At 41.7% G+C, this 25,356-nt stretch overlaps 1 protein-coding gene across 1 annotated transcript; it reads right to left on the minus strand.

The window, feature by feature from the left end:
* Window positions 1-5,709: 5,709 nt before the first annotated feature.
* On the minus strand, window positions 5,710-22,897 carry LOC123138363 (protein CTR9 homolog). The gene is made up of 24 exons (XM_044558327.1): window positions 22,608-22,897; window positions 21,978-22,044; window positions 21,635-21,826; window positions 20,685-20,785; window positions 19,513-19,599; window positions 19,318-19,434; window positions 19,164-19,227; window positions 18,870-19,084; window positions 18,640-18,724; window positions 16,307-16,407; window positions 16,134-16,226; window positions 14,679-14,747; window positions 13,241-13,333; window positions 12,903-13,157; window positions 11,714-11,794; window positions 11,485-11,646; window positions 11,010-11,105; window positions 9,654-9,755; window positions 9,465-9,572; window positions 9,172-9,396; window positions 7,475-7,741; window positions 7,313-7,384; window positions 6,310-6,600; window positions 5,710-6,104 (listed from the first exon to the last, which is right to left on the minus strand). Exons 1-24 carry the CDS (start codon window positions 22,746-22,748, stop codon window positions 5,982-5,984), a joined length of 3,207 nt encoding a protein of 1,068 aa, XP_044414262.1. The 5' UTR covers window positions 22,749-22,897; the 3' UTR covers window positions 5,710-5,981.
* Window positions 22,898-25,356: the final 2,459 nt, after the last annotated feature.

Consider the following 25,356-nt stretch of genomic DNA (forward strand, 5'->3'; position numbering starts at 1 on the left):
CCGCCGCTGACCTGGCATATGCTCCTGATTAATCCCAACAGACAGCACTAATAGCCCCCACAGGAGGATGTTTACAGATAGTTGCATCGATGTTTACCTTATGGTGACCTGCCGGTGGTGGTATCCATTCTTGTGCCCGCACTGGAATTGTCCTTGGCTTTGGTATTTCATGTGACGAGAAAGCAATACTCAAGTCTGCCAAGTAGCGTGTGATGAACGAATGTGTCCCCAGCGGGCTCTGGTGTTCCCCTTCATGGATTAGCTTTCGCCGCGCCGACCAGATGGCCCACAGTGTCACGGTTAGCTTTGTGAACTCCTCATGTGGCAACGATTCTTGCATGCTGAAGATCAACGCCTTTGCGTTAGGTTCTGCTGTTGCAATCACATGCTCAACCAGCTCTGGGTCGCTTAGCGCCCATACACAACGAGCCATCGTACATGTTATCAATGAATGCATCCACGAGTCCTCGTCTCCACAGGTAGCACATCGCGACGATGTGGACATATTACGATGACTGAGGACATCCGCCATGGGTATAGAGCATTGTGCAAGTCTCCATAGAAATACCTTTAGTTTTGACGGAACCACAATCTTTCAAAGGCTGGCCCAACTTGTTTCTTCTCTCGTCCTATTAGTCGGACCTGGTCGGCCATCAAGCCACGCCTCCCTTCTTAGTTCTGTATTGATGAGCATCCGATATGCCGAGCGGACGGAGAAAGAACCCTTCTGCTCATGTGCACATGCCCAGGAGTCACTGCATTGTCGAGTAGCTAGTGGGATATTGAGAATCACATCCGCATCAATTGGGAGAAAGACCGCTCGAACCACGTCCTGCTTCCACCTGGCATTCGAGCTATCGATTAGCTCGGCGGCGAACTGTGGCCTATGTTGACTCAAGCAAACAATGGACCTTAGGGACGCCTCTTTTTGAACCTAATTATGTTTCCATATCAAAGTATCTTTGCCATCACCAATGCGTTTGATGAGTCCTTGTGAGAGGATCTCCCTGCCCTCCAAATTTGAGATGGTTGGCTGCCCAGTGGAGCATCAAGAAAATCTGTAGTTGGAAAGTAGCGTGCTTTCAAAAAGTTTGCACTAAGTGTCTCTGGTGTTTGTAGGATCCTCCACGCCTGTCTTGCCAAAAGAGCAAGATTAAACAGTTCAATATCCCTAAAACCCAGTCCACCTTCATATTTTGGCCTTGTCATCTTCTCCCAGGAGACCCAACTTGTCTTCCTTTCACCACATTTGCTTCCGCACCAAAACTTGTGTATGATGAAATTAATATGAAGACAAAAGCCCCGAGGTAGCTTGAAGCATGCCAGAGAGTAAACAGGAATTGATTGTGCTACATACTTTATAAGTACTTCTTTCCCTCCAGAGGACAACACTTTTTCCATCCATCCCTTAACTTTGCTCCATACTTTGTCCTTCAAATATTTGAAGGCCCCATTTTTGCTGCTACCAACATCCGTAGGCATGCCCAAGTACTTTTCTAAGAGGCTCTCATTGTGAACATTCAAAATATTTTTCATGCTCTCTCTAACACTCTGCGAGCAACCCTTGCTAAAGAAAACTGAAGACTTATCCAAGTTAATTTTCTGTCCTGAAGCTTGGCAATAGGTTTCCAACAAAGACGATACCTGAATAGCCCCCTCAACACTAGCCTTGACGAACAACAGGTTGTCATCTGCAAAAAGAAGATGGCTTACCGGCGGCGCCGTGTCTGCCACTTTGATCCCATGCACTGGAGATGACTCTGTCTGGTTTTTTAAAAGGCACGAAAGGCCCTCTGCTGCCAACAAGAATAGGTAAGGTGATATTGGATCCCCCTGTCGAATTCCTCGTGAAGGTGTGAATTGCTCAAGTTTCTTTCCATTAAACATAACCGAAAACTTGACTGAACATACCATCCTCATAATTGAGTTGACCCAGGCAAGAGCAAACCCCAGTTTAGTCATGATAGCTCGAAGGTAGCCCCTTTCCAATCGATCATAGGCCTTCATCATGTCAAGCTTGAGAGCACAAAATCCATTTTTCTTTGATCTGTTCCTCTTCATAAAGTTTAAACACTCATAAGCTGAGATGATGTTATCTATGATCAACCTTCCAGCCACAAAGGCCGATTGCTCCTCCGATATGATCACAGGAAGGATGGACTTCAACCTGTTTGCCATAACTTTCGACGCAATTTTGTAGAGTACATTGCATAAACTGATGGGGCGGAATTGCGTCAGTAGTGTGGGATTGGTTACCTTAGGAATGAGAACTAGGATAGTATCATTCTGTTGGAAATATGCCCTAGAGGCAATAATAAAATGATTATTATTATATTTCTTTGTTCATGATAGTTGTCTTTTATTCATGCTATAATTGTATTATCCGGAAATCGTAATACACGTGTGAATACTTAGACCACAACATGTCCCTAGTGAGCCTCTAGTTGACTAGCTCGTTGATCAACAGATAGTCATGGTTTCCTGACTATGGACATTGGATGTCGTTGATAACGGGATCACATCATTAGGAGAATGATGTGATGGACAAGACCCAATCCTAAGCATAGCACAAGATCGTGTAGTTCGTTTTGCTAGAGCTTTTCCAATGTCAAGTATCTCTTCCTTAGACCATGAGATCGTGTAACTCCCGGATACCGTAGGAGTGCTTTGGGTGTACCAAACATCACAACGTAACTGGGTGACTATAAAGGTGCACTACAGGTATCTCCGAAAGTGTCTGTTGGGTTGACACGGATCGAGACTAGGATTTGTCACTCCGTATAACGGAGAGGTATCACTAGGCCCACTCGGTAGTGCATCATCATAATGAGCTCAAAGTGACCAAGTGTTTGGTCACGGGATCATGCATTACAGTACGAGTAAAGTGACTTGCCGACAACGAGATTGAACGAGGTATTGGGATACCGACGATCGAATCTCGGGCAAGTAACATACCGTGTGACAAAGGGAATAGTGTACGGGGTTGCTTGAATCCTCGACATCGTGGTTCATCCGATGAGATCATCGAGGAGTATGTGGGAGCCAACATGGGTATCTAGATCCCGTTGTTGGTTATTGATCGGAGAGCCGTCTCGGTCATGTCTGCATGTCTCCCGAACCCGTAGGGTCTACACACTTAAGGTTCGGTGACGCTAGGGTTGTATGAATATGAGTATGCAGCAAAACGAATGTTGTTCGGAGTCCCGGATGAGATCCTGGACGTCACGAGGAGTTCCGGAATGGTCCGGAGGTAAAGAATTATATATAAGAAGTGTTGTTTCGACCATCGGGAAAGTTTCGGGGTCACCCGGTATTGTACCGAGACCATCGGAAGGGTCCCGGGGGTCCACCGGGTGGGGCCACCTATCCCGGAGGGCCCCGTGGGCTGAAGTGGGAGGGGAACCAGCCCCTAGTGTGTTGGTGCACCCCCCTCCCCTTGGGCCCCCCTGCGCCTAGGGTTGGAAACCCTAGGGTGGGGGGCACCCCACTTGCCTTGGGGGGCACTCCACCCCCCCTAGCCGCCGCCCCCCCTTGGAGATCTGATCTCCAGGGCCGCCCCCCCCCCTGGGGGCCTATATAAAGGAGGGGGGAGGGAGGGCAGCCGCACCTAAGTCTTGGCGCCTCCCTCCCCCTGCTACACCTCTTCCTCCTCCCGCAGTAGCTTGGCGAAGCCCTGCCGGAGTCCTGCTGCATCCACCACCACGCCATTGTGCTGCTGGATCTTCATCAACCTCTCCTTCCCCCTTGCTGGATCAAGACGGAGGAGACGTCACGCTGACCGTACGTGTGTTGAACGCGGAGGTGTCGTCCGTTCGGCGCTAGGATCTCCGACGATAGGATCACGACGAGAACGACTACCTCAACCCCGTTCTCTTGAACGCTTCCGCACGCGATCTACAAGTGGTATGTAGATGCATCTCTCTTGTATCACTCGTTGTTTAGATGAACTCATAGATGGATCTTGGTGAAACCGTAGGAAAAATCTTTTATTTTCTGCAACGTTTCCCTACACATTCAACTCCTCAACTTCGTCTTCACCCCTTAAGATTTTCAGAATGATTGTGCACACTTCATCCCCACAGAGCTCCCAATGTCTTTGAAAGAAGTGCGCCGAGAACCCATCCGAACCTGGTGCTTTAGTAGGAGCCATCTAAAACAACGCCGTTTTAATTTCCTCTCTGCTGTACTCAGCCGTGAGCCGCTGGTTCATCTCGTTTGTGACTTTGTGTGACAAGTGACGCACTACATGTGTGACTCCTGTGCTGTAGGTAGGATCTATTGACACTGTGGGCCAATCTTATGGCTATAGTGGTACTGTAGCTACAATACCATACTTTTGCTATAGTTAACAAAGCGTTTCCTGCTATACCTCGGGACACAGCCGAGACAGCCTGGAGCTATGCCCCTATGTGACGCTTGTTGCAACATGTGAATTTCATGTGTGTGTTTTGATACATTCTTTTTTCGGAATGGTTTATCTCTTGAATTGTGTGTCCAAATCATTAACCGCTTTCACTGTCACATTTCTCGTTGAGATTTTTGAAACTAGATCTTATGCAAATAGGTCTTCTTAACTTTTTTTCTCGAAGAAAAATGAAAACCGAAAAAAAAGAAGGGAAACATAAAAATGGAAACCGGAAGCACGTTTTGCGCTTCACTTTTCTTGAGAAGCACACTTCATGCTTCACGTGGTGCATAACCGTGATTTTCACTTTTCATGGAAGCACAGTTTGCGCTTCACGCGGTAAACATTGTGCTTTTCACTTTTCTAAAAGCACAGGGGGATTTTCGCACGGAAGCACAAGTGTGCTTCACGCGGTGCAGAACTCTGATTTTCACTTTTTGGCAAGCGCAACTCCGTCTTTCACTTTTCGGTAAGCACATTTCATGCTTCAAGTGGAAGCACAATCGTGATTTTATTTTTGGGAAGCATGGTTTTGTGTGCTCCACGTAGGACTGCCCAAATCACTATCCAATGGTGTAGGACTAGTCTGATGGATAAGAGGCAAGCCTTGTGGGGATCACAACAAGGCCGATCTCCGCCCCGCGTTCGACACATGAAAGGAGAGAGGATTGTACTGATTTTCCTGTTTTCCCTTTCCAGTTTTGATATGCCCCACCTCAGGAAGCACAATTATGCATCTAAAAATGGCAATGGGTACCTATTACCCACCTGCCCTACAGGTAAAAATCCTATTAGAGTAAAGGCATAGAACAAAAAGTTACCCATGGGTATATAAATAAGGAAATCTGAAACCCATCGGGTAAAGTGGGTATGGGATCATACAAATATGGGCAAATTATCTCTACACTTTGTCATGAATTTGTGAACTCAAAATATATGATTATGAGTTAACATTTATGACTATGTGATGTTGCTTTGACGTGTTGTTGTTTGCAAGAAATGATGTTGTTTATTAAATGTGTTGTTTATAAGTATGTGTTGATATGAGTTCTTCAAATTGATGTTTTGCAAACATAGGTAATTTTACCCGCAGGTATATGTATCCTGTCAAGTAATGGGTATGGTAATAAATTGCACCCGTTGGCAAATATGGACAAGGATGATGGGTAAGCTCAAGAAGGGCAGGTGAGGGTATGAAGTGGCCTCACACATACCTGGAACGTAGTTTTATTTCAAAAAGTTGCTAGCTTTTGCATTTCCACCCTTAACACGGAGCACCCCGCAAAAACTACAACACAAGCCCAGACCAGAAAAGACAGGATACTCATAAAACATACTACAGGATAACGTAGAAACGTATCATGAATTGGATACAGTGCTTCGGTTAGTATGGGGCAAACATGGCCCTTAAGGTTTATCTTTTCTTAGCTCTAGAACTACTGCGAATTCCCTAAAAAAACTACCACAGAAATTATTTTGTTACAGCCCAAAAGTAAATTAAACTGTTGGGACTTCTACAACATCATAACCTAATGTATCATCACTGTCAAGAGCGAGCTTTGTCCTTCTACTTATTTCATTCACTCAGATCATTCGGGCCTGGGCTAGTAGTAGGTTGCACTGATCGCTGCACTGGTTCCTCGTCGTCAGATTCTGACCATGCTCGTCTCTTCCGCTCTATCACGGATTGAGGATGACCCTACAATACAAAAGAGTAGATGAAGGCAACTTTGCACCAAAGCACTGATGAGCATGAACAGTTTAAATCACATATGTATGGAGCAAAATAACTTCCGTTGCATAGCAGGAAACAGACATCAAAGCTCCCCAAAGGAAAAACAAGCAAACTTGGATGCAGAAATAAATGTATTTTGACTTTATGGGAAAGAAATAGGAACCCTAACCGTTTCATCTTCGGCGTCAGAATCCTCAAGACCAGCAGCCGCAAGAAGGTGATCTGGGGCTTTCTCTGGTTTGTCACCGCCAGGATCCCTTGACATGTTTGCATAATCATCTTCGTCTGGTTCATTTCTGTATTGATCTTCTTCATCATCTTCGTATTGCATCTTTGTCTTCTGATCCTTCCTTCTCTTGCCACCCTTCCTCCTCTTCTTCCCACTGTCCCCATCTTCATCTTCATTCCTGGACCTATCTTTTCTCTTACCAGGGGTGTTGTTGGATGTTTTCCATTGTTCCTAATGAGAAACAGTACATTGTCAACTCATGCTTTAAGCTGTCAGGCAAAAACCAAATGTGCTTGTGACATTACAGCTTTGGAGAAACTAATCCTGGGTTAGGTACTTATGTTGCATGATCAAAAGCAGATTTTCACACAATGGACAAGAAAAATATGGTCTGTCACCATTGCTATACATAACAAATTCTTGGAAGACTATTGACTGATTTCCCGATAAAGTGCCTATTATTCAGTGATGCAATAGTGCGAGATGAGAATACAGATACTATAGAGAAACTTGTTCCCAAAGGGTTCCAAATAGCATGAGGAAACATTGCAACTTATTTGTGATTGAATAGTCTTTTCCACATAAGCAACCATAAAAATGTGTCACATCACAGTATAAAGAAACTATGTCTTCTGTAGGCGCAAATGGCCTGGGGCCAATACCAACAAGCATATCTCAATAATGGAGTGGCATATCACAGGTGGTCCTCCTTGGCGAACAAAGAACAGCCGTGTTCAATCTCAGGTTGTAATCAACCCGACCAAAACCGATGGAAGGATGCTAGTTCATTTTTGGTACGTGCAGGCAAGTCTAGTAGCTCTAGCTCAAAACTTTGTATAGGCCGATTTCACGGGTAGATTTGAATCATTCTTTAACACTTATGAACGAACCCATTGACAACTATAGCTCTCATTGAAACACGCATGGTAATATATAAAAATACCTTGACACGCTCAAAGTGCTGCTCCTGTTGCATTACTTGCTTTAATTCGTCCTCTTGCTTCCTTCTTTCTAACTGTTACCAGCACCACATTAGCCATAAGCATATAATATTTTCAAACACAAACAGACATTTATGATGAAATACATGCAGCAAGAACAGGACCTGGAATTTCCTCTGCTCTTCAGCCCTCCGGCGAGCTTCATCAGCTAAAGCAATTTGACGGGTAACTTCCAATTTTTGCTTGGTTTGCTTCTCAGCTTGTTCAGCAGCATCACGATGAACCTTAGCAGCATCAAGCAAATGTCTGCAATACTCGACATGAGTTTCTATTTTCCTCTCATCAAAACCATGGGAATGGTAGGTTGATGCAACAGACAACAGACTGAACACTCTAATGGCGTTCTGAAGTTCAGAGACTGTTGCACGAACCTAGAAAAAGAAAGCATGCAGCAAAAATGAGTTCTGTGGTTAGTAAAGAGTACATACAAGATGATAGATTGTCATATCTTAAACAAGAAGGTGGGCGATGGCCTCTAAAAGAAGCGATCTATTTAGTGAAGGAAAAAAACTGCCATGAGGCTTTTATTCCCTATAATAGAGCTGCAAGCCTGTAATTCATAATACCATCTTTCAGCATATCAGGGTCAGATCTATGCTATAATAAGTCTGTAGATGGGACTACCCAATTTATATTGCCAAAACATTACAGTAGTCTCGTCTTCTGTAGCTTGCAGCACGGAAAAGTTTGGTATAGATCTTAACAGGGGATTTTATTAATAATAGCAGGAGTGGGGGGGGGGGGGGGGGGGGGGAGGGATTGTACAAAAGGGGAAACTAGACAGAAGGACTAGGGCTAGAATCAAGCCAATCCAGCCAGAGCCTCAGAGAGGCGGCAAGCTAATCCTTCATTCTGTAAGAAAGAAGAGACCCCTCTTGAAGTTAAACAACCAAGAGGACATACCAGGAGTAATGCTATCAGATACTTTAGCATTTCTCTGCTTCCAGATATTCCACACCGCAAACACAAGAATCTCAAGGAAGAAAGGCTTGCTGATCATAAGTTTCGCCTGGGAAACAATCTCCTCCATGGATGAAATGTGGATATCAAAGCGAAGTCTGAGAGACTGCCAGCATGAGGAGCTGAAGCTAAGGAGAGGTGATTAGCTTTGAAGGAGTTAGATTGGCAGAGAGCAAATGGAGCCCCCAGAGGAATTAAACTGGCAATGTTGAAGCATGTCCTTGGTGTTAAGTTTCTCATTCAGGAGGAGCCAGGCAAAAGCCTTTGAGCTTAGGGGAGCACTTGGAATTCCATGGCAAGAGGTGAAGGATGGAGCTTGGAGGTTCTGAAAATGAGCCTTGTAGATTTCTGAAGATGAGAAAGTTAACCCCATGAGAAGGACAAAGAATAGGCAGCATACAGGAAAAGATGCAAGCTGACCAGGAAATGTCTGAACTCATGGAATTCAACAAAAGCCTGGCTGGAAAGGGAGGTGGAATATATCCAAAAAGAGTCTTGGGTGGTAAGCACATCATGGACCGAGACCAGATTATCAAGGGCAAGAGAATGCAGCCAAAGGATTCTTCTCCACAAAAGTTGATCAGTCCAATTATCACCCCAAAAAAAAGAGCAGTGCCACCGTCAGCCTTCAAACCAAAAACGACTTCTCCCTAAAAAACACAGGGATGGCGGATCGCCTCAGAAAGCTGGATAATGGAGAGAAATGTGGAGTTTGGAGGATATTGAAATGAGCCACATGGTATATACGAAAACTAGGGAGATTTGGGTGGTATTACCTTTTTTCTCTTACTTCATAAATCAAAGAATCAGAAACCAGGCAAAGAAAAGTATCAGTACTGACCTCATCAACTGTTCGTTTTGTCTTCTGTAGAGTAGAAGCAGAAAACTTCTGCATTGAAACGCCAACATTAAACCGTAATAAATAATTTGATGGAGCCAAATGTATAGCTCTCAGCAAAGATTTCCGGCAGTCTTGCCATTGCTCAGCTTCATAATGTGTTCGGGAAAGGTATAGGAGTGTAGTTGCATCTGTGTTGTAGAAGAACTTCCGCGCACAGTTTTGGTACTGCAAGAAAAGGAATTAGGAACTTCATTCATCTGAGAGAGAGAGAGAGAGAGAGAGAGAGAGAGTACCATTTTAACTGCTTGTTGAAACAGGCCTTGAGCAAAATATATGTGGGCCAAATTGATCCATACATCAGGTACCTGAACAAATATACTTCCTGATGCAGCTTCATGTACCTAATATCAAATTGATGATGCACTTTATTAAAGTTCACAGTTTGTCATATAGAGTAATGAATATTGTTTTCCCTTTCTAACCTGTGTAAATAACTCCTTCGCAATATCCCATTGGGCTTTCTCAGCATGTAAGATTCCAAGACCATTTGCAGCAAACATATTACCATGGTTCTGCTTTAGTACCTGAATCAGAGATTAAGATCCCAACAGTGAGCAAACCGGCACTTAAAGAGATCATACCATCACCAATTCCTCAAACTGCAGTACATTATTTGCTTTCAACCACACATTTGCTTTGTGGTTCCAAGAAATTAATGCTCTCGTGCAAAAGAAATTTAATCAAAGTGCATCCAATTCAGTTGCCTCTTTATTTACAATTCTCCAGAAAAGAAAATGTTATCATCATTCATCACATCTCGCTGGATGGCGTATGACTCTGGAACTCAAACTAAAATATGTACCAACCAACTTCCTAAGTTTTCAACTTGACTTATTAAATAGCATGCCATTATATTTCTGTAGAAATACAACTGTGAGATTTGAGGCAAACATGACGAAAGTGTAACATTACAAATCAATAAAGAGCTTGCTAGATGTCCTGATATCCTACTACAAATATCACTCTCACACTAGACACTACAAATTATGGCATTCAAATTCCTAAGCTTTTGACTTTACGCAGTGAATATCATAACTTGATCAATGATCATGTACGAAGTCGTAGAAGTGTTCCATTCCAAACGGAGAGTTGTTTACTCTTTAAAACAAATATGATTGCCTAATTCAGTGATTTAATCTCCAAAATACATTAAATATGGAGACAGGAGTTTAAACTAAACTACTGTTTTACTAGAAAACTAAGAGAAATTAAAAACTAAGCATTTGCTACACTTTTAAAAAGATGGCATTAAGGAAATAAAGAACATGAGAAATCGTGCTAGAAATATAATTACTGGAGTTTAAAATAGATTAAATGTAGCATTTGATTCGTGTACAAAGGATCACAGAACAATTTGCCTGCTAAGTCTTTGTTAGCCTGAAGTGCTACTAAACAAACAAACAAAAAGCTTATCAACAGTAGAAACAACAAGCTGGCATCAGGACCAAGAATAGTCGGTTCTATCTTAAACAATAAGCAATGATCACAGATGAACTTCAGGGAACATAAATTACGGAAGATGTTCCTGAGAGATCCAATCAAGACAAGCCATTCTGAGCATCAACACAAATGGTGGATATAAACGAACATGTATAATACATGCCTAATGATGCCTACACACAATCACCGAAACAAAAGACACCTGCTGAAGAACAGTTTGTGGGGTCTATTTCTGTAGTAGCAAATATGAAGGAACAGAATCTATTGCATGAAAACCTCAAAGACTTGATGAATTTGAGAAGATAACTGGGAATAATAGCTAGTGTAACATATCATACATTCAAAAAAAGTTCCTTTGCTTTCTCCCGATGAGTAGCCTCGAATTTCGGGGCCTTCTTCTCAGGGCGATTGGCAGCAAAGTAGTTCCAGTTGCCCTGTAACAACACATGCAGTTGATCAGTCGGAGAAGAATGAAGTAACAAGTCATTTACAGTGAAAATTCTGTATTACAATGACCAGCTATTGTAGAACTGTTGGAAAATGGAAATACAAGGAGACGAGTTATATATCTAAGCCTAACAAATCACTAAATTTGGTGATACACTAATGGTCTAAATTACTTGACGCATTTTATCCTGCCAGCAGGGAGCAGCCAATTCATAAAAGGAAAATATGACGCACTGTCATGACAAGCTATATTAATTCAACAGTAATTGTGAACTGCAAACAAATAACTCAGGATGCAAGGGATTTACTTATTAAATTCTACCACGGTCATTCAAAAATCTACTAGAGTGAAGTAGGCTCACATACCAGCTGAAGCCAAGAGTATGGGTCTTTTCCGTCAGTAGCATCTTTAGCATCACGGAAATGTTCCTTCGCAGTGAGCCAGGTTTCATCACTCTGGAGTTCAAGACTTCCAAGCATAGACAGTGCATTTGGATACTTACTATTTATCTTTAGAGCATCACCTATCTAGAAACAAATAAACCATTATTATTCTCAGTTAAGAAGAACAACAAATGTAAGCATCAGTACTTACCAGCTCAATGCTCAGTTGAATATTGTTTTTTTCTTTTGCAATAGACCCTAGCCTCAGATAGGCATCAATGTAGTCCGGGTACTGTTATTATTAGTAAAGAAAACAGGGGATTAGAATATTAATACAAGTGTACTACAAATACAAAAGATTGTCTTCATTGTTGCACAGAGAATCCTGCATCACACAATAATGCTACAGAGATCTATTTTAGAAGTCTATTAGGAAACCAATGCCCAATACAGCAATTCCAAAATAAATCACGAATACTTGTCACTTTAACATTTCGTAGGGAAGTTTTCTCATAATGATACTTATACAAATCAGGAACTTCACTTCCTCAGGGTCTGTACTTGTGATAGTTATTTGGGGGCCAACTTCTATCGAAAACATAATATTAAGAGCTTTTTTTCATGTAGACTTATCTATTTTTCCTTGAGCACGCACCTGACTGCATGTCATTGTGTCTTAGAAGAAGAAAGCATCGATATGACATGATGTGGACGACAGATCTTTTTAAATAGAACAGCGCAAGGCAGCTTGTGAACATGAACTTTTTCTAGACAATGTAAGCAACATCAAACAAAAAATGTTCGTAAGGCTCTTCGACTAGCTTTGACACTAACCAGTGTCTAGTTAATTCCGAGAACAGTAAGGGCAAACAGAAGTAAGAACATAGTATTAACTGAAAAAAGAATGGGAACTACACAAAAAAGAATCATAGTTACTGACTAAGGAATATATGCATAATATCCTGATAGAAAAGATAAATTCTCATAAAATGAGCTTTCAATCACTAGCAAAACAATGTAACCAATACATCTGTGCTGGATGGGGTAAACATGGCAATGGTATCTCAACTATATCAAGAGAAGACCAATACAAATGAAACTAAAGGTAACTGGCTGCAAGTTTTAGAGAAGCTGAAAAAAACAAAGTCACACATGAAGGCATATGCACGCAAGCAGGTGACTCTAAACATCAGAAATGACAGACAAAATTGTGTGCAGATTGCAGATGCAATAAACATCAGGAACAAGAAGTAAGAAAAAGTGAAGGTTACAGTTTCACTGTTTTCATGTTCTTTCAAAGCATGCTTTCATCCCTGGTTACATTTGTACTGTAAGATAAGTAAATGAGAGACGGAGAGAATGGACTCTCAGGAAGGGTTTTGAGGATGACACCACAGTACCTTGAAAATAATGAGACGGTAAAGGAGGCTGGCTTTCACAGTATCATGAAGCTCTTCCAATAATCTTGCATAGTTAAACAATGTGGTGACTTTATCGCAGGGTAATTCAAGAGGTACGCTTTCTTCAAGTTGGTGAAAAAAACTCTGATCCCTGTACTGCACACTCCAGTTTGCTATGGAACTACCAGCAGTCCCATCCATAATTGAAACCCAGATACCGTCTCCTAGAGCTTCCTTAAAACTTTGCTCAGCCAACTGAAAGCATGAACAAAAGAGGTACTTTCAGGTATATACATGAAAATGTAAACACAATGTTATATGTATAACAGTAAACAAACCTCAAACTCTGCCTTCTCAAAATAAAGAAGTCCAATTCCATTGAGCAATTCAACCGGTATTTTCTCTCCTGCCTTCCTTAGGAGAGTACATGCCTGAGAAATGCTAGATAAGATTATGTATTATAAGGAGAACATCTAGTCCATTTAATAGTATTAATCCCCTAAGCTTTCTATCGATCAACTTAACAACCTCATGTTTCAGTACCCATTCAGTAACCAGTCAAACCTGAAGTACCTATTCAGTAACCAGTCAAACCTGATGTGCCTGAGAAATGCTAGATAAGATCACATCTTATAAGAAGTAGATTATGAGCTCCCTTGAAGTATCAAATGGTGTCCGTTTAATCGTCTTTAATCCGCCAAACTTTCTATTGATCAACTTGACAAACCCATGTTACGGTACCAGTTCAACTACCAGTCGAACCTGGTTTTGCTTAGCCGGATTGATAGCGTGGACGGTGGTATTGCCACATGGGCTGCCATAACACCTGGTTCTGCGACTTTTAAGCACAAAATGGATACTGACATCATCAAATCTCCACGTCTTCTTCCTACCCCCTGTCCAACCGAGCCATGTGAAAGGAACACGGAGGGAGGATATGTAGATTATGATAGCAGCATCCATTTGTGGTGGATGGTGGCAAAACTAGGATATGCCAGATGAAGTGGCCCAGTATTAGGAGTTCAGGGGATTATGTGGGTCCAAAAGGAGTTTATAGGAAGCTAAATAGACAAAGCCAATGCTTCTGGGGAGTAAAATATGTTTCCTTTTTAATAATCAAGTAAAATACGCATGCATTTGATCAACGAAGTAGTTAACATGCAGCAACAAACATAATGCAGCAAACATTTGCCACGCCAATACGAAGATCATAGCCAGAATGCCAGCCTTAGCTAACCTAGCATCACCAACGTGTGCAAATGATGCATGATCTGCCATGCCAATATGCAAATCATGGCCAAATAATCCACTTTAGATAACCTATAATCACCAGCCAACACAACCAAGTATATGGTTTTTCACGCTGCAAACCAATTTCAAAGTTCGAAGAGAAGCACATATAGTTTCATGTGCCAATCCTGCCAGAATTGACCCTAGAGAGTAGGTGATGCAGCACGATAGAACAACTCAACTTTTAGGAGAAAGCCGGTTTCAACTCCACAGCCAATACACTGGTAATCTAGCGGAAGAAGAACCTAAGCTGATAGAGTGATGAAGCCTATAATTAAATGAATCCACATTCTGTAGTGTTAACCTTTGTTTTTTATATTAATCATACATTTGTGGATTATAAGATTCTAAGAAACAAAGTTCAGTGATTAATCCTAATTCGGAAACACGTACACAAGTTTGATAGAAGGGGGAAAACAGCATTTTAAAAGCTCCAACTTGGCACCGGTCAACACAATAAACATATAGCTAGTTGAAGAGCCTTACTGTCTTTAAGTATTCCATGGCAGCAGCCCAATCAGATTCTACCAACAATTCACCGAGTTCAACAAATGCCTGCATAATGAATTAATCAACAAGATTATATGCAAAAAACAAACATTGGAACTACAACATCAGACATATGACCGAACCATGTATTGAATAATGCAACAGAGGTAGTACAGGAAGATGGGATTATTAAATAAGCGTCCAAACTTCACATAAGTACATGATCAAATATCAAAAAGGAGCAGAAGTTTAGATCACTTGACTCCAGTTAACCTTTCATGTGATGCTTTAGGCTGTGTTTGTTTCGGCTTTGTAGGGGCTTTCTGTTGAAAAAAGCTGTCCTTCCCGAGCTTCTTCACTTAAAAACGAAGCGTTATATGTCTTTGCCACTAATATTTGGCTTATTTACAGCACAGATGCCACTGAGCGCGCTGCCTCTCCATCTCTCTCTGCTCTATTGCATTAACTAAACATGGACACAGAAAGAACTCGAAAAGCTAGGGTTCCTCGTTCCACCGCCGTGCGGCCGAGCTCCTCCCCGTTTTTTTGCTATAGTGTGCATCGCATGTATCAGACATGCATCAGTACCAGGGACAGGACAACCTTACGATAGAAAACACATGTATCAGTACAGGTTTCTTTCGTCAAAGACGTGGTTATGAACTTACGCTAGAATCCACACATGTATCAGTACCAGGGACAGGACGACCTTGCAATTTCCATTCTCTTGAAGGCATTTCAAGCCAGTGCTTGAAGGAATACATCATTGTTGTACACTCTTCTAGAGCACATAAGTAGGGCAGAGACTGGAAAAAATTGCCGTAACTACATTCTTGATTCGCTCACTTGAAACAGAGAATCCTAAGGCCATGAAGGGATGCAGTGAAACAAGGGAGTAACTGATGTACAAATACTGTACATTTTATGTTTGGAAACCAAATAGAATGAATGTATACCTCTTTCTACAGCAAATAAAAAGTGTGACTCTTGCAGTATTCCTCAACATCAATGAAACAATATCTACAAATTTGCATGACCTGGTAATAACTGCTGCTACAATAAATTCCATATTTTCATCTAATCATCGAACAACAGGAATCTTTAGAGGAATTATTAGTTAGGACAAGTAGACTGCGCGTTTTGTGAATCAAATTCAAACTGAAAAATTCCCTCGAACCTACGAGCTGCAATAAAAGGTGTGTGTGTGTGGCATCTACAATTTAGCATGCGCAACTACCAATGAAATTTCCTAGGTCAAGACATCCTAGTTCACATATGCATCCAAGATTGGCATTCCTGATTCTTAATCATCAATATCACAACATCCAAGTGAATACAAATTCAGTTAGTGTAGGGTTTTTGTAACAGGCAACAGTGATACAATTGTACAAAATCGATGTGTTGGTGATTTACAAATTATTCACTAAAAAGGACAAATAGACAAATGACTACCTGGTGATCTTTTGGATCAATCCGTGTAACCTTCTTAAAGGTTTCTATGGCTTTGTCATTCTCACCCAAGTTTGCATAGATGTTCCCAATAGCCTAGCACAAGCAACATAAATCATTTCATTCATAATCAAATGGAATGCTTTGGAACAATTTTGATTAGAAACACATCTTACCTTCAAACTTTCACAATTTTCAGGGTGTACCTCCAGCACTTTCTCGAAGCTAGCTAAGGAACGTTTGAAGTCACCGAATTTTAATTGTATTTGACCAAGGCCTGGTTCAGGTCACAAGTGTCACAAAACAGCAACAAAATACACAATAAAATATTCTAAAATGGAAAAAAGTACGGGTGTGCCCAAGTATCACCTGAAATATCGATCAAGAGACAAGTATATCATGTATTTTAAATAGATGGCACTATTTCATTTATAACTAGCAAATCAATAGAAAGACAATAAACACATAACTGATGATGAGATATGAGTACCTACTGTAAATGACATGGGTTTCTTCTGGCCAACTTGCCAGGATTTTTATCAGACCTCACACTGCTTGCTTTACCTTGAGGGTTCTATTAATTCATAACCACCATAGTTACTATACTATCCATGATTGTTTGCCCTTCGCAAGTAACTGATGAGTTCATCTCAGAGAGATGGCTCACAACTAAGGAGTTTACGAGACCTCACATATATTAGATTCTCCTTCGAATCACAAACATAAGTCCCATCAATGTGGGATGTGATCCATTCTACATCGCCGATGTACCCGCAAGCCCAATCAGTGATTGCATATTCCGTTCAATCACTAAGTAGTTCAATGCCTCAGGCAGAGATGCTTATCTCACTTGCCGTACATATATGGAACCAATAAACTTCTTGTATTCATTTCCTTTAGGCGGCATGGCTCTCAACTTGATGTTCTCATACACACACAAGGCCGACTGTCGACAATAATTAAGGCATGTGCTCGGACAATTGTCAGCGACATCGGATGTTCCTCATGACATCACTTCTCGTTCGGTAATTCCCATGATATGCAGTAACTATGGTGAGTACTCACCGAACAATGAACTTGTGGCACCTTGGTTCGGCTACATGACCAAACAGAGTGCATGGGGAGCGGATCAAGAGATCGAGACTATGATATGCGTATGACACCAGCATGTGCAATAATCTCGACGCACGTCGTAGACAGAATAGCAAGAAGTGCAGATAATATATTGGTCTTTCTTGCAAGAGTCTCCAAGCACAAACGAGGGGTGCCTCCCTGCTTACAGCGGTAATGTGCATTTACATTCCTGCCCCTAGGCAGTTTACGGTTGTACCATTTGTACTATCTTTAGGAAACAAAGCATGTAGTTTATCAGTTGATGCTGGACGCACGATATGCACTGATAACTGACAACAATAGAGGGACAAACCACACAAGCAGCAACTGACCTTTTTAAGCTAAATATCTATGTGGTATAGTTTTTAGGCATGATGCATTTTGTGGCAACCGACCCCCTTCATAAATTTGTAACACTTATTAAAGCATATGGCGAGGCGACTTCATAGATACGACCCTAACTTAAGATAACAGCAAATTAAATCATAACAGTAACTTAGTATGACAGCATAATAACTTACAGCCACTAGCAGATTAAACCAAAGCACAGAACCTAACCTAGTACAGAGTATAACATCTTTCAAACACACAGAAAAGAACTGCATAAAATGAAAGAGAGAAAACGATACAAAGCCCTCCCCCCCTCTCTCCCCTCCCTGCCTCCCTCACTCTTAATAACTATGCTATGTGGTTCAGTCTTAAAAACTATGATATGTGCTCTAACAGAGAACTGATTGCAAGACACTAAGCACATTAACATATACACCAGAAGACCAGAACTAGCAAATCAGTGTGGCCTTAGACATTAGAAATTAATTAGGTATGCTTGTTGATGAGGCAGTGCAATGCTACTGCTGATTATGAGTACCACTAAAAATATAAACTGTCCTGACTCACCATTTGTACTATCTTTACTAAGAAACAACATTTTGAAGTGCTTTTACCAGAATATCAGCATTTTTTGCTGGAGCAATCTACTCCCTCCGTTCCTAAATATAAGTCTTTTTAGAGATTCCAATATGGACAACATACGGAGCAAAATGAGTGGATCTACACTCTAAACTACGTCTATATACATCCGTATGTAGTCCATATTGAGATCTCTATAAAGACTTATATTTAGGAACGGAGGGAGTACTTACTATACACCTCTCTCCCTCTCCACCTCCCCCTTCCCTTCCCCCTTATTAAAAATATCCCTAAATTATTAGCCCAACAACAGCGGAGTTAACTTGCAAGGATTTGGGTGATTTCTGACCATAGCATTGTGCGAGTATTTAACTACTACTTAATCTACTTGAAACATGGAGGTACATAAATGCTAAAAACTGCATACCAGAACAACGTCATGAAATAAATAAAAAGGAAAAAAAGTGAATGAGAACAAGAAACTCACCAACAAATGGCAACACAAAGTCTTGCGGTTTATTGACTTCTTTGACAGATGCTATATAATACCGTCCAGCAGTCTCAAAATCACCCTGAATTCAGATAAATTGTCAAAAATGCATCACATGTTCAGGGTTGTAAACTAGACTCTCAACAACGAAATCCAAAGTGTCAGCACAGAGAACAAGTGAAATAATACCCAACTAATTCAATGGGTATATGAATGGGGTACATCACCTTACTATGGTATGATCTGGCTAAGTTATAGTAGGATTGTGATTTCAGTAGTCCATGACTGCTTGAAGACAGAGCAGTCTCACTCAGTTGCTCAACCACAAAATGCTGGCCAGTAAAGAAATAATGGTTGGCCAGGTGGTTGAGTGCCAAAGTGCAATAAGGATAAATTTCAAAGGCTCTTCTCATTTTCTCCATCCCACTGCGAATTTCACCAGCTATAGCAAAGTTGCAATACTTAGAAAATAATCAGAAAAAAGGTGAGAAGGAAATTTCTTGTCTGTAAAGAGCATTTACCTTCATTTGTTTGCAAGTCCATGATCGCGAGTGCTACTAGCGCATCAAAGTTTTCAGGGTCCAACTGTGAAGTAATTGTAAGTGAATAAAGGCATGAATTTAACTTAAGAGACAATTATTCTACATGAAACAAGAGACAGATAAAAAAACTTGCCTGTAAGACTCGATCAAAAGCTTGTCGGGCCCGGTCTAGCTGACCAAGTTTGTATCGACAAAAGGCTATACCAAGCCTTACAGCAGCAGGACAATCTGCATATCCCCGCAGGGCTCTCTAGAAAGATGATTGAAATTTATAACATATACTGCAAAATATCATGGAATTGTCAAAAGAACTTGAGCTGTCTCCAACCTTGTAGAGTTCTAGTGAGTTCTTATAACATTCCAAAGCTTTCTTGTGTTGTTGTTCCGTATCACCCATCAGGAAATAAACAGAAGCCTGCACTGACAATATTTGCAACTTGGAGATTAGAACAACTGATAAGAAATATGTCAAAAAAATAATGATTAACACAGGCTTCTTTTAGTTAGTCCCTACGATAAATTATTACATCTTTATCGATCATATGATAAGCATCAAAGCATAGAACAAAGCATAAGGATTAACTTGTTCTAGTGAAAGAGCAAGCATATGAAGGTTGCAGTTTCATTAGTATAATATACATGAGAGGTCCTAAAACTATTTGAGGGGTGTCAAGTTAGTCCTACAACTTCAAAAGTGCAGGTTCAGGTCCCAAAAATCTGTATGTTGTTCATCACAGATCCTAAGCAGCTCAGACCATGTTTGACCTGCTCACGTGGCACGTTAACCTCCGCCACCTTGACACAGGTCCCATCCGAAATAGCTGAATGAAAGAACATTTTGCATAGACACCCTTGGTAGGCCTCTTCTTCTCACATGTGGTCCCTCTCTTCCCTCCCACACACACGAGCACACTCATGGTGGTAGGCAAATGCCCTGTATGGAGACGACAAGATGCTAGAAGCCTGTGCACTGAATGGCTCGCCGAACAGGGCGGGCGAGAGTGGGACGGCAAGAAGGTCATGGAGGAACTCGAGGAGAGAAGCATAAAACGAATCATTGTCTACAGCTATCCCCTGTGTGCAAGCTCCGCATCATCACTGTCCATGAGCGGCAGACTGTGCGGGTTAGAATGCGGCAGTGAGAAGGTGGTGGAGAACCCAGATGAGGAGAGGCGTACAATGAATCGGTATTTTTCACTTAGTGGTGGCAAACTTTTGTAATTTCCTCCAACTCCACTGATCGCGCTCTAAGGATCCAGAAAATAGCAGCTCCACTGTTTCGTACTAGGGGTCAGCTCAGATCCTAGATCTCGGCTCTGTGGAGCTGGGCCGTTCTGTCCGGCTTCACCCGTGGAGTCAACGGAGCGCAGAGCTGGAGAGAATCCGAACAGGCCCTTACACTCTAGTATTTTAATACTAAAAGCAAACTGCAGTCATTCAAAAGTACACATTATATACTTATGTTTAAAACAAGCATTACAGAAACCTGAAGAAAATTACCTGACCAAGAAGGGCTGGAAAATTATCCCCATCCTCATCCAAAACAATCTTGAATGAGTCAGATGCCATTTGCAACTCACCCTTGGCCACGCAGAGTTGACCTAGATAGCAACGTCAATAATTAAAATGTTAAAAGCCATACTCCTCTAGTCAGAACAGCAACATGACAAAGCACTTTGCTGGTAGATAAAGTGCCCCCCTTTAGTCCAGTACTCCTAGGTTCTAGAGAGCAGTTGTATGATCTTGTCTAAGTCTAATAAACCAGTACGAGAAACCAACACTTACATAATACATAGCAGGTGCAACAAATAAAACCAAGGTTGTAAAAGTGAACAAAACTGCATGACTATAACACCCAAAGAACATCCAACCAAGCAGCGCTTAGGCTTTCATCCATGCTTCATCTGAAGAGGTTAACCATGTGGGTTTGGATCATTCCTGAGCATTACAAGCTATTTGTAACAGAAATTCAACTAGCCACTTGGGACTAGCCGCAACACTACCAGGCCTCACTGGGCCCATGCCATCACAGTTTAGGTATATTCTATAAAACTTTCACAAACACATTGCTGATCTTGTGTCATTCAAATTTACAATGTTCTGGTGAATTAATGAACACAAAAACACTCATTCTTTCTGTTTATCACGAACTAGATAGGCAGAGTTATATAATGTCTTGTAGCATGTCTCTGATTCTGAAATTGAGTTTCTATGATAGAGAAGCTACAAACAAATACAACAACATTCAACATTAAACAGAAATATCAAACTATCAACAACAAAAATTCAAACAGTCACTTCATCTAAGATGATGCTACACTTAATTTAATGAAGTGCTACGCAACCATAACCAAAGAAGAAAGTGTGCTATAAAGAGATGCACATAAGAGTCACGAAACTATAAACCACAACATATCTGAGAGCTCTGAAATGTTCTGAAGTGGTATAACCTCTTCCAATCCATGTAGAAGGTTCAGTTTCATCTATCCTCGATGCCCTATTGTAGTACTGAGTCGCATCTTTGAAATGCACTTCCTTCTGTGGTGCTTTCTCAGCCTTTCCCAAGAAAGTATGAAAAGCACCCAAAGCATTAAGGATGGCTATCCGCTCGTACTTCACATCAGCATAATAATCATCGATTTCTGCAGAGGAGAGGGAATGGTTCAACAACAGCGGATTTATGCAGAAATTTAAAGCAACAATGAGAAATTGAACTGGTGTGGTATAACCAAAGGTGATATTATTGTTCAGATAATAAATTACAGTACAGGAAAAGAGTAATAAAAAAATAACCTGGGCCAGATCCTTCCTCTAAAATCTGTCGGAACTGTTCGATCTTCCCTTGCTTGAAGTATTCTCTCTGTGACAATATTTCCAGAAGTAATTTAGAAAAAATAGGTACTAATCCAGATAGTTCGATTTCACAAGAAAACTACCTATAAAATTACCAGACAGGGTATCTGCAAGTATAATAAGTTTCACCATGAAACTAGAGCTTAGATTAAACGCAAGTCACGAGTGTAAGTACTGGGATTTCGAGCTATGAAACTCTGGCCCAGCAAGAAGCTCTTCTTCAGATCTTCCACTCAAATTTATCCGTCTGAACGAATCAGGATGGTATCCTCGGTACCAAAACGTCACCAGCATCACCCCTAGCCGAAATAGCTCCGGCTGAACAACCAGGTCAAAGCAGAGGACGGAATGACAGGCGCACGCGCACGCGCATTTGGAGAAATTCTACCAGCATCGGTCAAACCCTCAGAAAGCCCGCCTCGGAGCTGAAAAGGGTCGCGTCAGCAGGAGCGAGACTCCGCCAGAACCCTAGCCGTAGAAGTTGCTCTATCCGCGCCGCCGAAGACCTAGACCTAGACCTAAGCAAGGTTGCGAGGGAAGCTTGGGCTCCTGAGAGCGGAGGGGACCTACCGCGATGATGAGCCAGAGGTGGAGCGGAGCTTGCTCGGCCTTGAGGATGTCGAGGATGTCGGAGGCGTCGGCGGGGAGGTGGTCCAGCGCCACCCGCACCTCCTCCTCCGTCCCCTGCACCGGTATGTACACGCTCGCCATCCCGCCGCCGCTCCCCTCTCTTCCCTTCCCTTCGCCGCCGCCCAGGGGAGAGAAAATCGTAGCGTGCGTTTGGATCACGGGATGTCCCTCATGGGACAGGGACAGACTTGTTTTAGGGCGGCTGCCACCCGTTTGGTTCAGGGGATAGGGAGGATGAGGATGGTTGGGGATAGCCGAGATTCGCAGAATATTCCTCAAAACGGTGGCTATCCCCAGTCGCCGAAAAGTCGCGGACGTCGCCAGCCACTCTCGTCGCCTCACCCCCGAATCGTTTTTCTCTTGCTCTCACCCCTCCTCGGACAGAAACGTTTCTCTCGTCAGCGACCACAGCGCCAGATCGGCGAGCGGCGGTCAGACCAATAGCAGAGTCGTCGGCGGTAGCGGCTGCCAGTTCCAGGCACGTACGCGCCCTCCTCTCTCTCTCTCTCTCTCTCTCTCTCTCTCTCAGGCCTGATTGCGCTGGCGGCGGCATGAGGGCGCGCGGCAGATCGCTTGTGGTGGACAGTGGCTGACGGAGCAAGCATAATTGCGCTGATGGTGGCCTGATGGCGCATGGGAGCTCGCTAGTTGGATGGATGGTGCCGATTTTGTTGGGTCTCGATCTGTCTCTTTGTGCATTGTTTTGTTTGAGGCACGCGAACGATGACTTAGCTTTACAGCAGCAGCTGCATGAAGGAGATATTGAGGAGAGAAGTGGTACGAGTAGTAGAACAATTCTAATTTAAAATGCTTCACGGTCACAGCAGCATTTTTTCAGTTAAAATGCTTTCCAGATTGCTACAAATATTATTGTCACATGGGCGATTTTTGAAGAAGAAAAATGATTTTATTTTGTGATGTTGAAGTTAGTATTTATGGCGTGAATACTCGCTAGCATATTATTTCCTCAAATTACTAAAGGGAAATCTCATCACCTCAACAAAAGAGGTTATTGCAACAACCTATCTACTCTTTATTCCTTCAACCAAACGCCTAGATGGCTATCTCTAACCATTTGGCATCTCACCCAACCAAACAGAAAAAATGGCTATCCCTAGCCAGGTGGTTAGGGATATCTATAGCCACTCAAAGCTATCCCGCGAACCAAACACATCTTGTATATGACAGGGGAAGAGGAGCAAATGCCCACGGGAGCTAGTTGGGCAGCGGCCCATTTACTGCCGCGCGTTTTTTTTTACGGGAATAGCGGTGCAATGTAATGGCCCGGCCCAAATCCCGATTTTCTTGTTTCGGATTTAAGAGTATCATTAATTAGTTTTAAATAAAACTGTTTTAAAAAATGTTCTTGAAATTTGAAAATGGATTGACCCTTGTTCACGGAGTTGGACTTTTGTTGACCGCCTCATACTTTGTTGATTACCCATGTAGGATTGTTTATTTTTCCCCAACACATATAATCTATTTATTCTTTTTTTTGGCGGGTGCATAATATGTTTATTCACACATGCTAAATTAGTGACTTCCTATAAAACCATCTAATGAGGAATTTCATGACCTTTTACCATTGCGATAAACCAAATAGTTAAGAAGCTATCAAAATGCCGAACTATAATCTCACTTAAAGATTTCAATGACCTCAATACTTAGACGACTCTATAAGAGAACTTTTCAAAGCAAGTGACACCAGCTTACTTATTTCTCTGGTCCAAGCATAGTGAGCTAGTAATCATGAAATTAAGTGTTTAGAAGATAGCATAGAAAAAAGAAAAAAGTTTGGGCAGGTTGCCATGTGATTATGTTAATCTTATAAACCAACAGCAACATACAACTTAGCAACTTATAATCCATGGGTCCCTAAAAGACATGATTACACTTTAATAAAATGGATTATAGAGGAAGAATTGAATCAACATGAAAAGTACATGATAGGTCATTCGAGAGAGAGCAAAGATTGCCATGTGCATTTAGTTTTTAGTTGGTAATTATAAATAAAAGTTGTAGCATCTCAATTGTCCAACTCTTGTTAATGCGTGTGTCAACAACACTCCTCGACTAAATTTCACTCGGTAGGTTCATGGATCCAACTCAAATCCAGATGAAAAAAGAAAGACAGAAGTGGAGTTCATCCTCAAATGGAGACCTTATTCATCCCCAGCTAATTGAAGGTTTTGTTTATCCCAACAAAGTGGATTGTATAGTCCTGTTCATTCCTGGAGGGGCAATAATAAAGTTGTTATTTTATATTTACTTATTCATGATAAAGATTTATTATTCATGCTAGAATTGTATTGATCGGAAACTTAAATACATGTGTGAATGCATGAACAAATATCGTGTCTCTAGTAAGCCTCTACTAGACTAGCTCATTGATCAAAGATGGTTAATGTTTCCTAACCATGGACATGTGTTTTCATTTGATAACGGGATCACATCATTAGGAGAATGATGTGATGGAGAAGACCCACATGTTATCTTAGCATAAGGACCGTGCAGTTTTATTGCTATTGCTTTCTTCATGTCAAATACATATTCCTTCGACTATGAGATTATGAAACTCTCGGATACCGGAGAAATACCTTGTGTGCTATCAAATGTCACAATGTGACTGGGTGATCATTAAGATGCTCTATAAGTATCTCCGAATGTGTTTGTTGAGTTGGCATAGATC

This window comes from Triticum aestivum, chromosome 6B (assembly GCF_018294505.1).
Source record: "Triticum aestivum cultivar Chinese Spring chromosome 6B, IWGSC CS RefSeq v2.1, whole genome shotgun sequence".
In the NCBI taxonomy this organism is placed as follows: domain Eukaryota; kingdom Viridiplantae; phylum Streptophyta; class Magnoliopsida; order Poales; family Poaceae; genus Triticum; species Triticum aestivum.

What these genes read in the sequence shown, in the direction of transcription:
- LOC123138363 (XM_044558327.1), bottom strand. Translation starts at nt 22,748, where the DNA reads ATGGCGAGCGTGTACATACCGGTGCAGGGGACGGAGGAGGAGGTGCGG. An exon ending in TTGAGAAGGCAGAGTTTGAG is followed by an intron (nt 13,158 to 13,240) that starts GTTTGTTTACTG and finishes TCATGCTTTCAG; the next exon opens with TTGGCTGAGCAAAGTTTTAA. An exon ending in TTCAACAAGCAGTTAAAATG is followed by an intron (nt 9,397 to 9,464) that starts GTACTCTCTCTC and finishes CTTTTCTTGCAG; the next exon opens with TACCAAAACTGTGCGCGGAA.